The following is a 21,338-nucleotide window of genomic DNA, read 5'->3' as shown; positions in this document are numbered from 1 at the left end:
ATGATTTAAGTCAAATTTTCTTGGTGATTTATTACCTTTTCAGAGAATTATTAAAAAAATCTCCAAAAAATATATTATTACTAGTACACAGAACATGTTTAATGCTATATAGCTAATGACACAAAAATGCTAAACTTTCAGTTAATTGCAAATAGAATTATAAATAAATTACGTTACATTTTATACGTTCCGTGAAAAAAAAACCGTTCAATTTTGACGTGGTAACATTTTGGGGAGACACGGACAACTTGACGGAAATTGATGAAAAATTTAGCGTTTCCTTAACATTGAAGGCTTAAACAAATCTTCAGTAGTAACATTTGTTTTCATAGTTCATTTGTCTGTCACAAATTTAAAATAGCCTAAATTATCATGGTACTGAAAAATCTTGAACTATGGCTCTATGGTAACATTTAAGGGAGACACGGAAAATACTGAAAATAAATAAAACGAGAGAAACTGTGTTAGAAATAAAAACGTGTTCGTAAAATTCAATAAAATTACATTTTCATGTAGAGGTGGCGAACCTTTTCTATAATTTACTAGTATGTGAAATTATTGTAATATTATCGAAGTGCTTGCTTTCATTTTGTATCCTCCAATTTTCAATTCTTACAACTTATTGAATTTCGAAAATGGCCGGCAGATTTCGAACTGACATGATATTTATCGTGACCTTTTCACATCATGAACATGATCATATTATATCCCACATGTACAAATTTCATAGGAATCCATTCCTTTTTGGTTTTTTTCTTCGTTTATATTTGGATGGTCAGTTATTGTTGTTACGTCTTACACGGCAAAAATGGCAACACATGAACGCGGAATCATTGCTTAATTATGTAATAATACATATACCATTAAATTTATTAAAATCAGGTTTTTATTTCATTTCGATTCAAATGATGAATCAAGACAAGTTACTATTTAATAATACGCAGAAATGATTTGTTTTTGTCCTACTGTTGCATCAAGGAATGATCAAATGATACATAGACCGAATACCGTGCGTAACGTCAAATTTACATTATAATGCAACAACGTTTGTAACGTTCATTTTGATTGGATAACGTCACTTTCTTGCATGGCATCAATTGACAATTGATGCTATGGGACGAACGAGCAAGCGCAGACGACATATGGAAGATTTTAAATACATGTTTTAACGTTGTTTTCTGTCAGTTTCATTAGAATGGAGATAACAATATTGTATTTTAAGCTCCGACGGCATCAATTTGGGATTTGATGGTCGCAAATACCCGTTTACTGTCTGTGCTAACGCGTCGCCAGTAAACTTAATTTGCGACCATCAAATCCCCAATTGATGCCGTAGGAGCTTAAAATACAATACAGTTATCTCCTAATTGGCCGATGTCTTTGACATATTTTTTTTTGTATTAGGGAGAGAGAACTGTGCTAGGAATGAAGAAATGATTGCTCTCATATAATATTTGTATGTAATTAAAAAATAAATTTTGTTGTATATATCTGACATATAAATGTGTTGGATTTATTTTATAATGTTGAATTTTATTTAAGCATTCTTTTTGTCAGACATTGCACGTGATCAAGATTTCTCTGACTGTTATTGACGTCTTTACACTAAATACATTGGACATTGGGTGTGTTCTGATTGATATTTTATTTGCATTATTTTTGGGGGTTGTTATTGGATTTGAACTATCATTATTTGCGAGTCCTCTGATATGTGTACTTTTTTGTTGTAGGGATGTATAGATACCCTGCCACGTCCAGTCTGTGATTCTGTTAGATATTTTTTCTTACTATACAAATCCTTGGTTAAAACTGACTATTTTTTATATATTTTTTTTTGTAATGTTACACCACTGTCAAAGGTTAGGGGCGGTTGGTGCCTTCAAACAAGTTTGAGACCCACTCAACAAAAACGAGCAATCAAGATTTAAAAAAAAAGTAAGTGGGCAAGTACGTTATCGGTACATATATATATTAACGAAACAAAAAGTAACATGATCTCTAATACGGTGACCGAGTAAGGAAAAGCCGTTTATTTAAGGAGTTTAATTGTCATTCGGACTATACGGCTATAAATCACAGTATAGGTAGTTCAAAGGTTAAACTTAACATTTTGACTTGTCGTAAAAAAATCGTACGGTGCAATTTTCGTAAAATGGGCTTTGAAGTACGTTAGTTTACTTGAACGAAAAATCGACTAAGAAAAGTTGTGAGGTCAACATTGTAAAATAACATCCGTGATATGATTACTGTTATTTCATGTATATACATTGTTGTTACACCTTATTCATGTTATTTCAACGATTTCAAATAAAGTTTAGCAAAATTAATTCGTTATTAAAGAGTTTTTGTAAAAGTTTAACACTACGCATACTTTGCATTTAATAGAGTACGCTCCAATTTAATTTCATAATGTTTAAACCCAAATTGTAAAATAATTAACATTTATATGATATTTCATACATTTGTACCTTTATTAATTAATAATATCAAATTCATTTTTGTCTCAGAAGCACTATTTCAGCAATTTAAGCCGGACAAAATTCATAACGCTCATATGACGGACCTATTCGAAGCTCATATACAGCCTCTTATAGATACATATACGCAATTGGGATGTTATGTATTACTTACATTTACATACTGGGATATGTTCCTTGAAGCAGTAGACATTTAGCTGTCAAATGTTACAGCAGAACGAGAGGGAAACTGGTCTCTTTCTTGAGATCGTCATCTCAAATGTAACATTATTTTTTTGTAACCAACCGTACCGCACGAAGGTGGATGCCAGTTTACATACTCGATATGCTTCAATTTTCTGAGAACATTGATTTCGATCACCTTTTATAGATGGCTACTTTGCTTTTAAGACAGATTCCTGGACATTTAAACAGTACTATCACATGGTAACAGAAAAGATGGGCCCTTACTAGACATTTCATAGAATCCAATAGTCGTGTAATGCTGAAAAGGGATGGAATTGCTGCAAATAATGCAAATTCACAAGACGAAACAAAGCCAACAGCAATGAAAAGAGATGAAGAACATGTTATTGCCATTGTGAACCATCTAAATGATCCATAACTGATCCCTTTGATGAGGAATCCCAACTTCAATGTCTTATCAATATCCTGCAAGCTTCAAGACATATTCAAGGTTCTTTGCTCTCAGTTTTCGAGGAAGGCTTGAACATGTCTAAACATTTTGTCACTAGTGCTCTTTCTTATGATCACAAGGAGTTTTTATAGTTCAATATCAAAGTCAAACACAAACACAAACCTTAAATATAAATCGGGGGAAATACTTTCAGGTCGCATAAATCCATAACTTGTGATAAGACGAGTACTGATTTCGGCAAAATGTAGAGTTGATGTTATCATAGATCATGTGTTGACGCACCCATTCCATTATCCCCTTTTAAAAATGACAGCACCATGAGAAAATCATGCAAGTCGGATTTTGTGAAGCAATTCGAATCTTAAGTCTCTTGTGCACTTTCCCTACCTTCTTTTATACCATCACTCCCAACTTACATAAGAGATGGTATGGCATTGGTTCAATTTATAAATGCTATAAGAAAGGTAAAACTTTCGGCGACCTTGCAGCTTAATATTAAAATAAAATATGTTCCAATGAATTTCTATAGCGCACATGGCAGCACATGTTTTTGACCGCTACAACACGAACAACTCTATAAAGTCTGCCGAAAGGGAACGCCGCACAGAGACTACAGCTTCCATCAAAGTGTATCAGATTATAGAGCGGAAAAGTATTATTCCTGACTGGAAAACTTTGACAATGTGTAATAGAACAAATATTTGAAAAACTCCAATTTCCAGAATAAATCGATTTCTTATTCATTTTTTTTTTAACATTTTCAAGATAATTCATTGATAATTGATATAAGATAATGTATGTATCTAGATTTAACATAAAATGTTGTATATTTCTTCAAATTTTGAAAGTATGGAAGAAAAAAATAAAAACTGAATTTGATCTTTGACCTCATTTTATGCAAAACTGTTACCACATTTCTTTTTGACGACATCGATATTTCAATAATACTCATTTTTTCCGAATCCAATGATATATAATATAGCCATATAGTATGTTTGACGATTAAATCTAATAAATATTGGGTCTGGTCACCGTACTATAAGGAGTTCTCACACTGACCGACTATAAGTTACTAATCATTAAAAAACACCTTCATGTATAGAGTTTAATATATTATATTGTTATATGTGTACCAAACAGGATTTAAATTTCTTTATAGTTAACTTTCCCTTAGTTATCATTATCTTATAGACAATACCTTTTGTATTTGTGTGTCAAATAAATTATATTCGGTAGATATAATCTGTTTGATAGATTATTCAAATATTATGTAAGTATTTAGAAATTGGTTAATTAAAAGATTTATTTCTGTCATGTCTCCATATTAATTGTGATTGTGTAAGTTTTTTTTTATTGGTTATTAGTGGCTTTGAACTAGCTGTCAGATAACTGCGAATACTCTCAAATCTGATCATTGTGTCTTTTTGTGTCGGGATGATTAAGTGCCCGGCCACGTCCACTTGTATTTTTGTCCATCTAATGAGTTAAGCCTTTTTCAACTGATTTTTATAGTTCGTTCTTATGTTATACCACTGTCCCAGGTTAAGGGGGGATCCCGCTAACATGTTTAACCCCGCCACATTATTTATGTATGTGCCTGTCCGAGCTTGTAATTCAGTGGTCGTCGTTTGTTTATGTGTTACATATTTGTTTTTCGTTCATTTTTTTTTATATAAATAAGGCCGTTTGTTTTCTCGTTTGAATTGTTTTACATTGTCTTATCGTGGCCTTTTATAGCTGACTATGCGATATGGGTTGGCTCATTGTTGAAGGCCGTACGGTGACCTGTAGTTGTTAATGTCTGTGTCATTTTGGTCTCTTGTGGACAGTTTTTTTTAAATAAAATTAGATAGGTATCCACCCAATAGTAACCATAGAATATGTTCAATTTGACAAATAGGTAAACTAAAGTTTTATGAAAAGTCTTGTCTTGAATATGAATGAAGCTTTTAGCTTGATAAATACTAAGTTATATTCCTATACTATTATACTGCAAACAGAAGGAGTCCTTAACCGGAAAACAGTACGTATTTGTATATGAAAATATAATTACAATTGAAGCTTTCTTCACACAGAAAAGGCAATAGTTTGACGATCACTTTTTGCACTTTTTTTTAACTTCTTTACTTTCCAAAGAAAGTGACCTTCTGAGTTAGACTTTTCTAAATATGAAGCAGGATCTGCTTACCCTTCCATTGTACCTAAGATCACCCACAGTTTCGGTGAGTCTCGAGTTGCTCAGTTTTCTATGTTGTGTTTTGTGCACAGATGTTTATCTGTTATACTGTTTTAGTCATGGCATTGTCAGTTTATTTTTTAATAATAAGTGTGAATGTCCCTACTTTCACCTCTCATTGTCATTAATTAATAAAACTAATGTAACTTAATTGAAAACACAATGGAATTAAAAGTCAAATTCGTAATTTCGATACAGAAAAGTCGTATGGTCGTATAACCCTGTATTATATAGTTTCACGCACCACATCAAAACTTTTAAGTTGTCACAAAAACATACTGAAACTTAAATCTTAAAGAGTTTTTTTTAACTTTGTTTGATTACGAATTCACAATTTTACATATTTCCATAAAATTAACATGCTATTCAGCACTAGGAATTTCTGTTGCAGATATTTGATACAAAATTTCTAATTTAACATGTTTTCCCAAATTTTACATCAAAGGACATCGCTACACGAAACAAATTGATTTGTATCAGAAAGACAATACATAGCAAATACGTCCAACAGGAATGTGGTTAGGTCTATGATGGCCTTTTATACATTTTGGGGAAAAACACTCAAATATATACCAAAATTTGACAAATCTCGATTTTTTTTTAGCTTTCTCAAGGCGTTTCTAATTTGGTTACCTGTTTATAGATAAGTCATATGTTTTTGGAAAACACACTGTTTTTGTATATAAACTCATCGTTGATACCAGGATTGAAATTTTGTATTTGCGCCAGACGCGCGTTCGTCTACAAAAGACTCATCAGTGACGCTCGAAATCCCCCAAAAAGTAAAAAGGCAAAATAAATTAATTCTGAACAACTATGTGATTTCAAAAATTCTCAACCTTTACCACAACTTATTTCTCAGTTTTCGCTGAGAAGGTGTTTGGCAAATTGCTCCTTTTTATTCAGTCCAAGACAAAAATACAACAATGTATTTCATAACAGTCTTTCTCTATTTTCATTACCTAAATAAATAGATTAAAAAAGATTTTAAGTCTGTTTTATAACACAAAATTGCCTTCATAAATGGATGACTTTCCCCAAGTACTATAAATTAATGTTTTTTTTTCTATATTTTCATTAATTACCTGAATAAATAGATTAGAAAATAGCTTTTTATAATGTAAAATTGCCTTCATAAATGAATGACTTTCTAATTACTAAAAATCCATGCTTTTAATAGGATTTTAATTACATTTGCAAGGTAACGGTAAAAACTACTTATCAAAACAAAATTTGCCTGTTGGTGAAAAACATCAATAGTTAGGGATTAAAAGTAGGTACGATTAAATTATCTTATGAATTGCTATACCTATATCCCAATAAAAGAAAACGTATGCATGACTGATTTAACGAAGTTAAAAGTCTATATAATAAAATTCACGCCAATGATATTCTGAAACCGGGTTTTAACCCGTAGGAACAAGACGTGAGAACATTTTATTAAACAAGGAGGAACTTTAAAAAAATTGAAATAAAAATATCTGGGTCCAACAACAGAAGATGGACCGCCAATGGTCCTTGTATGGAATAATTTGTGTAATATTGTGGTGCTTTATTCCATCTGAAGCTAAATTCATCAGATTTAAGCCTGGATATGAATATGAATATAAATTCGAGTCCAATGCAGAATTAACAGATTATGGAAATTTTAACATAAAAGCAAAAGTAAGTAAAAAAAAAAAATATTGAAGCATATATGTTAAATATTTATTTACGATGTTTCGGGATGCAATATGGGTCTATGATAATTTCGGCTTAAATTTTCACTGTAATTTTTTCGTACAATACATAAAGACAATACTAACACATACTTTGTAAAATATGATTGTACTTTATGAGTGTAGTACTCTTAGGTGTATGGAAAAAAATGCTGATATTTTATTGGGGATAACCCATGGAAGCTGTAAAGCTGGTTTACATTATTTCAGATATACTTTAATTTGTCGGTTTGAAAACTGAAATGATAAATAATGAAAAATTGTCCATAACATGTTTTATAAATATTTTTATAAATTGTTGTTTTTACTTTAACGTAATGAGCCAGGTTAACCATGCAGTCATCCAAATACTTTATTATATCCTGTTTGGTTTTAATAGCCCAAAATGGGATAGACATTCAATTTGCAATAACATCTCATTTTTTTTTTATTGAAGTTAATACTGAACAGTTGTTAAGATCATAAGCAGCAACTCATCTCTTAGTTATCGACTTTATTAGAAACTAAATAAGTTGCTTGTTTGGTCCTCATTTTCTAAGGGATCGATCATTTATAATCAAGAAGATATAAGAAGAGATATGTGTGCAAGTTTTTGCCTGTAATCTTTCCCGTTCTCGATAAACCCTCTATGCTGTGATATATTGCCACTCTATCAACGTATATTTGCCCCCCCCCTTTTATAGACGATCCTCTTGAAACTTTTAATAGGCAATACTATATTATATGTTCCTATTGGAAAGCAATAGTATATATGTACACGCTTTATTCCGTTAAAGACTAACACTCTAATATTACTTCAAGCTGAAATGTTACATACTATTTTTACCATTTGGAACTTCTATTGCATGATAACTCAAGTGATATCGGTGACGAATATCATTATCTCATGACTTGTAAAGATGTGCATGTAGAGAAAGACATTGTTTACGGAAATATTGCTGTAAAAAAATCCCAATACACACGAATTTGATGATTTGTTTAATTCAGGCAAATGAATAGTATTCCTCTAGAAAAATTATGTAAGTTTAAAAAATGATACTAGTGCATGTTAGTCCTCCAAGTTAAGTAACGTTGCCGTTGACACAAGTGCATATTTACATATTTCAGTCTGAAATGGACTTATTGTTTGTGTAAAGCAAAATTATATCCGGGTGAAATTTGATCCGGTGGAAAGAATGTCACATTAGTTGTTATTTTTTATCCGGAGGAAAATATTTCGCTAAGATATTTATTCCTTTGTCGTGAAATTCTATCTGGGTACTTAAACTATTAAATAGTCATTAAAAAAACAATTCACATTTATATACAGCTTCGAACTACATATTATATAGTATCATTTTGTTTTATCATGTCCAGCGTATAGATCTGTGCGTATAGAATTTTTACCTTTATTCTACTGTTCTTGGCCAAATCGGCACAAGTTAGATAATTTATTACAAGCTCATTCTAAATCTCTGACAGTAAAACTATGTAACTATTTAAATGCAGCTTGGAAAATTAGATCGCATATATTGTCATAATATTATTGTATACTCTGTAACTACTGTTCTCTGCTGTCTTTTGTTTGTCATATATTGTATATATTTTCGTTTGCCATAGCATGTATATGCTTCTTGCAAATAAAGTATTCATTCATTCATTCGTATTTTTTTGACACCATTAAATCTGTCAAACTTTCGTGGAATGTATAATGAATTTGAAAGTTCGATATTTTTTTCTATTCTCTTAAGGTCCCTTTTGGTCCCTATAACTACTTAAGAATTTAAGTATTTATACAATGACTTAACGGATCACTTTGCGTTGAAATAAAACAAAAACTTGTTTCATTATTTATCCTGACATTACATAAGAGGAATAAATCCATTACTTAGTGATTTGTTAGAGTTTTTTGCTAGGGGCATTGCGAGCTTTCTCACTACTGTTCTTTTCTTTAATGCAAATATGACACCTTTAAAAATATTAAGTTAAAGTTTTAGATAAGATTATAGATCATTATACAAGGATTAGTAAACTATACAAATTCTTGGATTATATAAAAAAAAAACCACTTTCTCCTTTATAATATGAATTCAGAGAAATTGCTGAATAAGCTTTTGACAATCTGATTTTTAATATAAATTGGGTGACCGAAAAGTTTACTACGTGTTAAACAATTTCGTGAAAATGTCGTCACTTCACTCGATTTCTATATTTTTTGTGTCATCTCTATTGAAATCTTTTCATAGGAAAAATCATAAAAAAAATATCAATTTGCACCAAACAATGCATAAGACTGAATTGAAACAATACGCCGTGGGGATCATTATCTCTATGATATATATATAAACAATGAGACCTGTCAAATTAACAGTTCTTTGTCGTATACAAATTACGGAATATTATGTAACATGGGTTTCGCCAATTAATTCTTTTTAAATGATATTTAGTAGAACTTCATTACCTCTCTATTCACCTGAATTGATAAATTTCATCGTGTCAATGAATATGTTATTTGAAGAACATGTAAAGTTTTAAAACGTGTATTCGGTTTCCTAATTAATTAATTTGAATATAAAAGAAAAAGATATAAATGACATGCTTTTTACAAGTAACTCCTTAATAAAATTGCTTGGCCCTAACTAAAAATCCAAGATCATTCTTTTGGTTCTATGCTAAGTCGGGAAGTTTTTACGGACGCCACCATGAGTTGGTAAAAATAAAATGCACCCGTCGCATGTGACGTAGCTCTACATTTTCTATTTGTGAATCCATGATAAAAAGTATTCTTACAAATTTGATGCAACATTAGAACAAATACAGTGGCTAAAAGAATATAAAAGTCATGCGTTTCTCAGACTGTTTATGGCGTCTCCTACTATGTTTAAGGAATTATTTTCAAGATGCTCTTTTCATAAGATGGCTAAGGGACTGGGTTGCCAGGTATATGCAAATGAGCACGTTGCCAGTAATTGTTAACGAACGGACAGTAGCAAAGGGGGTAAACAACATTATGGATTGATGTAGCTCTACATTTTCTATTTGTGAATCCATGATAAAAAGTATTCTTACAAATTTGATGCAACATTAGAACAAATACAGTGGCTAAAAGAATATAAAAGTCATGCGTTTCTCAGACTGTTTATGGCGTCTCCTACTAAATCCGTTGGATGTATTTTGATTGATAATTTAGCCTCATCTATTACACGTAGTTATTATTGGCTTTAAAGTAACTTTATATTAATTGCGAGTACTTTTAGATCGGTACTATTCATCTTTTTTCTATATGTTAGTTAATTTGTTTGTGCTTCGTGTCAATCTGATGAGTCAAGCAGTTTCCAACTGTGTGTTCTTATGTTATGTACCGCCACAGTTGTCTCCGGCGGAGGACATTTTAGCGCATTGATAGGACATTTGAGCGAAAAAAAATCGGACGTTTTAGCGTCAAAGAAGAACCCATTCTAGCGCCTGATTTTTAACCCATTTTAACGAAAATTAAAATTGTCAATGCCCCTTTTAGCGAAATATTTTTAACTCATTATGATATAGACTATAATAAATAAAAACTTCAGTAGACTCAAGACACCACAATATAAAACATACGATGTCTATCAAAGTAAAGCACTAAATGTATAAAAGATTTAATCAAATGTTAAAAGTTCGTTCTAGCCTGCATGGAATGTATATTCTAGATAACGTACATAATAGGCTCCGGATATACCCCATGTACAAAACTGTTGAGTTGCATTAGGAACTGTTCTTTCTCTTTATCTTGTCTAGATTGTGGTGCATAAAAATCTGAGCATGTCGGTTTAGTACCACGCAGGGCTAAATTTCATACTACATTAACATGTTCTCGTCCTGGATATGCATATCAATTTGCTGCTTGATGGTAATGCTCATTGTTAAGGGTCGACCAGTGATCTATATACTTGCTTCTGCTCACGACATTTGGACTATGTTGGATAGTTGTCTAGCTAAATGGTAGTCATATAAGATCTCCTTAGAATATTTGAAAATTAAAAATATAAATCGCAAAAAACATTTTTTAACTATTGTTTTTTTTTTTTTTTATATAACTGTTATGACGAAATTATTTCAAACATCAAATTGTAAACAGGACACGAGTACAGATGATTTATAGCAATTTAAATACATATTTTTGATAAGACTCTAGAGTCATTTAATGTTATGATATCTCTGGTGGGATAAGCATGTGTGCATGCCGCCATGTTGTCAGTTCCTGGCCGTTCAACGGAAATTTAGATTAGTATTTTTTCTCAAGTACGTTGCATCTAAAATCACTGAATTGGTTTGTCTTTAATTTTGATTTATTCCAATATCTAACTCTAGATCTAACTTAAGTGAAGTTCTGTGTTTCACCCATATGACAGCCGCTGTATGCATGTCCGAGATGACTTACATGATGTCGCTTATAAAGCTCATGACAGTGATTCCAGTTATATTTTGTCATCAACATCTCCCAGTTTACAGTCATACAATATGGCAAAACACCTTGGACAACATGTAGTTTTCTGTGTCGATCTTGAATTGATCACGGCCTAAAAGTTGTATAGTGATGTAAAAATATAAAAAAATAACACGAAAATAGATGCATCTTAAACAAAACAAAACACAATGTCGTTTTGGTCGAAAGCATCTGGAATTTCCCAATCGATAATTATTGAAATTGAACAAATGCACCGAGTGGCCAATGTCTTTCGATGACTGTGTAAAAAATCATTTATTTATTTGAAATCGTTGACTCGTTAACTTATGTCTGCGTAACGCAATAAAATGATTAAAGATTTTAATTTCCATTTATTGAGCCTCTAACCAATGAACCATATTATGATTTTACTTACATATTTATTCAAATTATTTAGTATATAGGTTTGGTTTTTCCTTCGTCATGTCCAATTAATCTATTGAAGCGCATCCTACGTTTATTCAGATATTGCTGTTTTAGTTCGTGTGTACCCCAATTAAATGATGTATTTTAAAAGTGTTTATATTACGCATATAAATCATAAATATATAAGTTTCATTTGAAATACAAATCACAACAAGAAAGTTTTAAATTGTTCTTTTTTACGTTAAAATGTTCCGTCTATTCAGCCGTGAATATTGTTAAATAAGATGTTAACACATGACTAATTCATGTAATGGATAAATAAATAAATATTCTATTCGCATTTAGAGATACTATAGTAAGTCATAAGAGGATTGAATGATCATGTAAAATAGTTGCCAATGCCATCAAAACAAATTTGATCTTAATCTGATTTAGTCCTGGGTGTTGTGTGTAAACAAATAGCTGAAACTGATTTACCTCACAACTATAGTATATTCAATGAAGAAAAGCGTCAAGGATAAAAGAAAAGAAAAAAGTGAATATATAGGTAAAAAAGAATAAAAATGAAGGGTTGAATATCTGTTACTGCATGAAAATCCCATTACGCTGTAATATTGGCTGCTGGACGTTGTCAGACGTAAATTTTTTGTTGTTTCCTCTGTGGTATCTAGTAGCGTGCTCACTTGAGTGCAGAAGGGTACGATCACCGAAAAATAATATTATGAATATTTGTTATTTTCCTGCTTAGTACGCGGTAATTTGAGTTAGATCATTCTACCAATGAAATCTGAGAGACTGAGACAGAGTAAATAGTCCGTAAAGAGTGACTTGTTTCCCTGTGAAATGTCAGGTGCCTGTGAATAGTTAGTTAGAACCCGACTCGCCGATGATGTGTTGGTCTTGTACATTCAAACTTGTACATACTATTAATATATATATAAAGTATGTCATTCCCATATTCAAAGAATGGTTCATTTTCATACAACCTTATATTAGTAATTCAAACGATGATTTGAATTGGAAATATTTGAAACAAGTTTCTCAATTATAAAAATCCAAGTAGTCTGTAACACGTGTGTTATAATAATATGAGGTTTATTTTTTCGTCTATGGTCTTACTTTTCTTTGTTTTTTTTCGCTATAGTTTTGCTTGTCTTGCTTTTTTTAAGGTTTCTGATTGGCGTTCAAACTTTTTCTATATTCTAACTCTCTACAAATGACGTAATGCCAGACACATAACCAGTGACCGGCGGCGCAATGTATCATAATGTATATAGTTTAAAAGTTACTTTCATATATAAAGCAATTGATCAGTATTAGCCAAACCATTATCATTTACCATTCTCTCAGTTAAAAAAATTTGAAACGGAGATATATAATGATATAAAAATATTGTATTTTATATATATATATATATATATAGTTTCTGAATAAAGTATATAATTTGAGCTGAAGCTACTATATATTTAAACACCATATCTGTTTATAGGGAATAATCCTTACAGAAATTGATTGTCTCCCATATTACTTTCTCTTCCATGTGCATGCAATAACTGTTCAGTGTTCTATTGTGATGTATTTCATTTTATTATTTCATTGTTATAACACAAATCGTTGTAATCATTGTATGAAATTTAAACCCCGCAAGGGTCCATAATTGGATTAATAAAGTACTGATTTTTATTCTTATTCTTATAGTATAGTCTCAGAATTTGACATGTTTTATCATTTGTTTTCTGTTACTTACAGATCAGTTTTACAAATATAGATGAAAAGTATGGCTACCAGGAAATTCTGTTACGAATTTATTCGTTTACCTTTTATGCAAAAGACCCAGGTAAGATATTGTTAAGCTTCTCCTCCATTTGGAATTAAAAAACAACAACAAATAAACTGAAACATAAACACAAACCCGCAATTCAAAAAAAATTAAAAAGATGAAATAAAGAGAAAAATACACCCTTGATAAAACCATTTGTTTTACATTCCGGTGATATTTTCTATGTAAGTTACAATTGTGGTACTGCCCTGCATTTTATTCATAAATCATAACTGTTTTCTTTTCGAAAATGCGGATTGCTCACTTGTCCAATGATTAAAAACGCATGATTCAGATCAATTGCCATGCATATGCACTAATCATATGTCCATTTTTTCAGATACGCCTGGACATGACATGGACTTAAGTAAATGGTGAGTTATTTTAAATACAGATAATAATTAGTATAAAAGTACCGGCATTGATATAGGGAGAAAATTTAAAAAAAAAAAGATAAAAATCCCTTACCGATTGTATAAGTCGTAGCTTTTAGCGTTCCTTAAACGGAATCCGATCCTCGAAAAGATTTAAATTATTTAAAAAAAATCGTTGGTAAAATAATTATACTTATGATAATGTGTTCCTCTTAATTCTTATTTTGAGTTTTTGCTGATGTCCAAAATCAAAGTTGCCTGAGGAACCGAAATTTCATCAAAATATAGAATTACATCGGCAATAGGGCTCTCCACGGTTAGTTTGGCCATATAGGATAGGCTAAGGGGCAGATTTTTTAGAAAGAGGGGCAAATAGTATGAAAGTATGGGAAATCCTATGTGTGTTTCCAAGCAACTGCTCTGTTTTATTGATGTTTTTCCCGTATTTTTCACACTATTTTTACCTTTATTATGAAAATCTGCCCCTATCCAATATGACCGAACTAACCGTGAAGAGCCCTATTACGCGGCAATCCATGACTGAACACTAAAAGTTAAACTAAATATCAAAAGTTAAACTAAATATCAAATAAACCACACTTCTTATTTCTAGTGTTTGTCGCTGAGCAACACAGTTAATCACTGCATGAACCTTATGAAAAAAACTGAGAACTCTTTTTTCAGAACACACTTTGAAACATCCCGACATACTATCCACACTGATCTGTGTCCACACTTGTATTAGAGTGACTCGCTTTGTTTCGTTTTGCAATTTTTTTTCTTCATAATTTAGTTTTTTAGTTTAGCATCATAAACAAACGAAGAGGAGGCAGTTTCAAATTTGTTTCAAGTTCTTCTGCAGAAGCACAACACAGTAGAGATCAGTCGAAGAACATTATATTGATATTTTTTTCTGTAATATATCCACAGGGACTCGGTTAGCAGATTAAAATTTTGTAAATCAATGTTTTTAATTTATTTTTTATTATTTCCTGTCTATTTGCATTACTATATTAACATATTTAACGTTGCCATCACTATTTCTTTGTTTTCTGGCAATGTGCAGTTTACTATCCATATCCATATACTGAAAAAACCTAAAGGGATCTAAGTCGCCATCTTGAATTGCCTTCCCTACTTTAGATAAAAAATAAATTTTTTTAAATTAAAGTAGGGAAGGCAATTCAAGATGGCGACTTAGATCCCTTTAGGTTTTTTCAGTATATGGATAGTAAACTGCACATTGCCAGAAAACAAAGAAATAGTGATGGCAACGTTAAATATGTTAATATAGTAATGCAAATAGACAGGAAATAATAAAAAATAAATTAAAAACATTGATTTACAAAATTTTAATCTGCTAACCGAGTCCCTGTGAATATATCTACCTCACACATAATTGGTTCTTTTATATTTGTGCATAATACAAAACGGAGTGCTCTTTCCTGCACCTTTTCTAGTTTTTTTGGAATTTTTCTCCGTGCAAAAATGCCATGCCAAAGGGCAAAAATTAAAATTACTAAGAATAAAAGTATGAAATATAGTAAGTTTACTAAGTCTATACAAAACTGAGCCTAAACGTTTTAAAACATTTAATTGCTGTTATTATCATGATGCCTTCCTACAGATTGAGCTGATATGAACATCAAAATTTAATCTATTTCAATGCCTTATAATTTTACTGTTTTTTCACATGTAAGGTTCGAATCCCTTTTATGCAAAATTTCGTTACCATTCAGTGTGTCATTTCAATTTACATTTATTTACTGAGAAGTGTTAAGGCCGCGTCATGTTTTTTCATCTTTGCCATTGATCACGTAATCAAGGAAATTTTACATTTTCATTCTGATAAGAACAGCATACATGTAGTTATAGTTTGAAAACTACCATATCAATTGATATGATGTTTGATGAAGTAAACATGGTAAATACATAAAACATTTTTACACCGTCAATTTCTTGGCCTCTTAATTTTGTAAAATGTAATTCACAAGATCAAAATAGTAATATTGACATCATTATACATTTTGTAAGATTTTCTGTCTGGCAGAGTATACACTATTAAATGACAAAGAAACCAATCATAAAAAAACCCTTTCAAACTACAATGTAAGGATTAAGAGGCCAATTTTGTAGTGTTTTTAGATGCTAGCGTACATGAATCTGGAGATTACAAAGTATATCATGACTTATAATTTCTCTACCTTGAGTCTGTGTGAAGTTTTAAAGTTTATAAACAGATAAATGAAGAGATGAAAACCAAATAATAGATAAATAAATTAAATTGTTGTTTGCAACCCCCTCCTTCCCCTCCCCTACAAACAAAAACTACCTTGAACATGTATGTACCCTGAATGTCCTAGAGTAAAACAAAACATATTTAAACACATAGCCAGTATTTTTATTGCTTTTTCTTTAGGTTCTCTTTTGAGATAACCCCTGAAGGAAAAATTTTACGTGTGTACCATCCAGAAGAAAGTGATGATTTCGTTTCGGCAGTGAAGAAAGGATTTGCTGCTCTTTTGTCATCAAGACTTCATGAAGAAGGAGAGGTAATTATAAACATTACATATTTTTTACACCCTTTGACCTTGAGCTTTAAATTAAAATCTTTCATCTTATAGTTATTATATATCAATGCCACAAATACCTGATGTTCTTACTACGACAAGTATAAGATTCATGTACTCATGAAAATCAAGCTGAACTCATTTTCTTCTAATGATCTGATGCATTAATTATAATTTTATACAAAGGTTTAAAAGAAAAGATATTGATTTTCAATTTGAAGGATAATCGATTTTCACCACCAGGCCCATAACAAACAAAAATAGCAGTCTATTCAAAATCTTTTATTGTCCTGATATGAAAAAGTTTTTTCCTTTTTAATCAAATAGGCATGCAGACTATAAAAAACATCTGATACTTTGATATATCTCTTTGCTAAAAAAAGAAGAAAATGTCTACCTACCTACCCACTGTCTCTACCTTTGGGTAGGATTTGGGCAAACCAAAGTATTTTAAGTGTGGCCCCACCCACTCACTATGACAAGAAATGATTAATTAATAGACTAATTTCCCAAATTGATGAAATCTAAGATGGCAACCCTTTTTAGGCCACACTGTTTTGCTATTATTTTATGACAAAAGTTTAGCTCACTTAATTTTTAAACTTTTGAATGTGCTAAATGTCTACACCAAATCAGGAATATAACATTTTTTTCCATTTGTTTGATTTGTTTGAGCTTTTGATGCCATTTGACAAGGTACTTTCCAATTTGAATTCTCCTTGGAGCTCTGTATTTTGTTATTTAACTTTTTACATTATTTACAGATATCGGGAAGCTCATCACATGATGGTTTTACTTACCAAACACAAGAACTTGGACATGAAGGTAAATAATAATAACCTTAAACTCAACAAAGTTCTGTAATTAAATATTGATGGATGGATTCACCAGTTTTGATCTTTAAAGGGAGATTCATTTTGCTGATATATGACCATTGCTTGGCATAATTGGTTAAAATCCGTAGAGAATTAAAAATTTTTTTTTTTCTTTGTACGTACCGTGAAATATTTACTGGCTTACTGTGGATTCGTTTATTTTCGTGGGTATTAATTTTTGTGGATTGCTGAAAACTTGCATTTTCGTGGAAATTTGATTTCAGGGTTTTTGCCAATCACTGTATACAAAGTCTATTGAAATATAATATTCGTTGAATATTTGAATTCGTGGTTCACATGTACCCACGCAACCCACGAAAATTAATATCCAACAAATTAAAATGAATCCACAGTATTTTGTTATATTGTCATGTTATATTTATAGGACCTCATAATGCCACATACACTGTTAAACAGACTAGTACAGGGCTGCAGTTCACTAAAGTACGACATGAAGCATTGGTTAAAAACGCAGGTGGAAAATACAAAAAGGTACGTATCATTGCCATACTGATATAGTCATACCTTTAGCTTTAAGAAAAAATATTTGCAACAACTTCATTTGTTCAAAAACTGTAGTTGGGGAAAAAGGTCAACAACTGTAGGTATTCTTTTTGTACTATGTCAAGGGATTTTGTTTGTGAAACTATACTTATAGACCTCAAATACTAGTAATATTGTTCACCTCAAATAATTGAATCTCTAGAGTTAGAAATGTCTAATCTTCAACCACATATCGTCTGAACAAAGTGTTCTGGTGGTATTAATTAAAAATATATAAAAAAATTCAACAAGGAAGTGGTAGCATTAACCTGAAATATAATTATTTCGTAATTAGTTGTATTTTGCTATAGTTTGAATGATGTTTTCAATGGTCTCCCTCAAATTCAAATACCATTGTCAAGGTTTGACCGCTATTCATTTACTATGTAACTAATGTCACTTGGTTATCAATGGTTTATGGTATCTAATATATAAGTAAAGTCACCTTGTGAGCAACTTTTCAACACAGGAATACAATTTGTGTGAACACAAGTCTTATTAATTCAAAGTGAAGTACTTGCCACAACCTTCAAGATATTGGTGCCGTGACCAGGATCCTGGAAGAGGGTAAAACAGCATCTTGTTTTTGAGCAATCTAATATAGGGAAAAAGGGTAAGACTATCTTGATCCTGACATCATAGGCTTAACAAATCTTTGAATAAGTATTTTTGTTGTCACAGGTTATGCATTACCATAAGGACCTTGAAGTTATACACAGTGTCTTGATTGAAGAAGATTTCATATCACCTACTAGACCGTCTGGAAAGTAAGTAGTTTTAAATTAATTAAAGGATCTAATAAGTTTGATAATGAACTGTCATTATAATGGTATTGATTTATTTATTTTTGTGACTTTATTTTTATGAGTAAAATTAAAATACAGATTAAACATGGCCTTTTCCATACTAGCCTGGGCTGATAATTCTATATTTCCAAATCAGGATATTCTAGCGAAGAAACTGACATGGATTGAGGGGTGAAATACATACTTGAATGCCAAAACACATTGAATTTTCCATAAACGGTCTTATAAGATTTGCTCTCCATTGGTTTATATATGTCCATGAAATCCACAAAAAATGTTACTTCACAAATATTAATGAATGTGTCATTCTGAAAATGATTGAATTATTTATCATTGGAAATTAAACAAACAATTAAATCAAACTAGTGAATATGTATGGTTAATCATACATATTTCTGACATAGAAAATAACAAGAAATAAGTATAAGATATATTTTTTACATTTCAGGTTTGATGCATTGCATGGAATGAGGAAAATCAAAGCAGTCAATGAATTCAGTTCCATGGGTATGTATTGAAATTAAAAACTAAATATCAGACACACTAAAAAATTGTAGTTGAATTGAAATTATTTGGTTCAGTTTACACATTGTTACCTTGCTAAAGTTTTTTTTATGCATATATATATATATAAGATATAAACACACTCAATCTCTTGTGTTTAAATATTCCTTCGTGAGCCCATATATTCAATTTTGCAGATACATTTTCATCAAAGTTTTTCATCTTTCAAGAAAAATCTACAAAATATAGAAAAAAAACCAATAATTTCAGTTTGAAAAAAAAAACTGCCTGACAAAAAAAAATGTGAAAAGGGAGTTCATTGTATATTTAACTTACTTCAATAATGCGTATACATATATGTTGCCATAAGCTTTATGAATATTAAACCTTCCTTTAAACCATATTGCTTAACTTTCTTAAAATCCATTTTAATTTCTATTGGTTGAAAGACACTGATTTCCTTGTTCATCATTCATTTAAAATAAGAGTTAAGTAGTATTTAAAAAAGAATGAAAAATAGAACTATCCGTACATACATTAACTACAGTTAATAAGCAAAATTCTTGATGTATAAATAATTTTATATTTTAGAATTTCCTGAGATGAAAGCCATCAGTAAAGGAACTCTATCCTATCTGACAAGAAGGTTTGAAAGAGATGCTGTCACTAAACCAATGCTGGGTTTAGAAGAATCAACGATCCATGTAACCAAGGTCAGAAAACTTACATTGTATATCAGGCTTATTTAACAAAATATATTTGACAAGATCTCCAACAATCCATGTAACCAAGGTCAAAAAATCTACATTGTATATTTGGCTTATTTAACAAAATACATTATATTAACTTTGAATTTTTCGATAAACTAAGGATTTTATACCCTAGGTATGAATAAAATTCCCTAAGCTTTATTTGGCAAAATTTTTAGGAATTTCTGGTCCTCAATGCTCTACAATTTTGTACTTTATTTGGGCCTTTTAAAAACTTTTGATTTAAGCATCACTGATGAGACTCTCGTATACAAAAGGTGTGTCTGGCTTACAATATTGATCCTGGTATTGTACCAATTAAACTTGTCATAGATAACAGGATTAAATTTTGTAAGCCAGACTCTTATCGCTAGCTCTTTATCATTTGAGACTTAAGATGGTTAATGAATTCGACAAAGATGACCAACACTAAATTATATAAATGGACACAAATACGGAGATAACCATAAACATTTGGTATAGTCACATGATAATTAGCAAAAATAAACAAATCATTCTAATTTAAAAAAAAGATCAGCTCCCATGGTCTAATATTTGAGTTTCATCATCCATGTACCTTTTTTTCAGATGACAAGAAAAATGCCTATGCTAGACAGGGCTAAAGCTTGGCAGTATATCAAAGGGAATATAACCTGCATGTGGACACAGCCAGAAAATGGTAAATATATCATAATGACAGAAAAATTATGCTAAATCTCATTCAAACTTAAAAATAATAATTTTTGTTTCTATTCGATGATTTTTCAATTGTTTAGATGTTCTATGAAGAGGGGAGTAAAGGGGGGTATCTCCACGGAAGAACGAGAAATAAAATTGCCATTTCAAGATGAACAAACAATTAAAAAAAATTTGCACCTAGATCTTTATACCGATTTCACAAAAACATGGTGAATAACGAACCTTTTTCACGGCTGCACGTGAAGTAAAAATGGCAAAACACTTTGCACGAAAACAACCCTTCACAACCCTCTATGAATGATACAGAACCCTATAAGCATTGGCTTTTTCAAAATTTGACCTCACTGATGAACAATGACCATCACAAATGTATAAATAAGCCCTTAGGGAAGTGTGGGTTTAATCATATTTTTTATGGTAAACCATGTTCTCTCAGGGTAAGATATCAGTTACTACACCTCCAACAATTCAAGGCTTAGATATCAGTCATTACACCTCCA

General features: G+C 31.1%; 1 protein-coding gene across 1 annotated transcript in view; it reads left to right on the top strand.

Annotated features, from left to right (window-relative positions):
- The first annotated feature begins 6,749 nt into the window (after window positions 1-6,749).
- Window positions 6,750-21,338, top strand: part of LOC139501276 (uncharacterized) — a 163,805-nt gene continuing 149,216 nt past the window's right edge. Inside the window, exons 1-10 of the mRNA XM_071290312.1 lie at window positions 6,750-7,015; window positions 13,649-13,736; window positions 14,059-14,092; window positions 16,512-16,644; window positions 17,427-17,487; window positions 17,923-18,029; window positions 18,762-18,847; window positions 19,335-19,393; window positions 19,982-20,103; window positions 20,728-20,818. Coding sequence (XP_071146413.1) covers window positions 6,851-7,015; window positions 13,649-13,736; window positions 14,059-14,092; window positions 16,512-16,644; window positions 17,427-17,487; window positions 17,923-18,029; window positions 18,762-18,847; window positions 19,335-19,393; window positions 19,982-20,103; window positions 20,728-20,818 — 946 coding nt within the window. The 5' untranslated portion in view covers window positions 6,750-6,850. The remainder of the gene's footprint in view (window positions 7,016-13,648; window positions 13,737-14,058; window positions 14,093-16,511; window positions 16,645-17,426; window positions 17,488-17,922; window positions 18,030-18,761; window positions 18,848-19,334; window positions 19,394-19,981; window positions 20,104-20,727; window positions 20,819-21,338) is intronic.

This window comes from Mytilus edulis, chromosome 13 (assembly GCF_963676685.1).
Source record: "Mytilus edulis chromosome 13, xbMytEdul2.2, whole genome shotgun sequence".
Lineage (NCBI taxonomy): Eukaryota > Metazoa > Mollusca > Bivalvia > Mytilida > Mytilidae > Mytilus > Mytilus edulis.
This window is presented reverse-complemented; position numbering and strand designations above follow the sequence as displayed.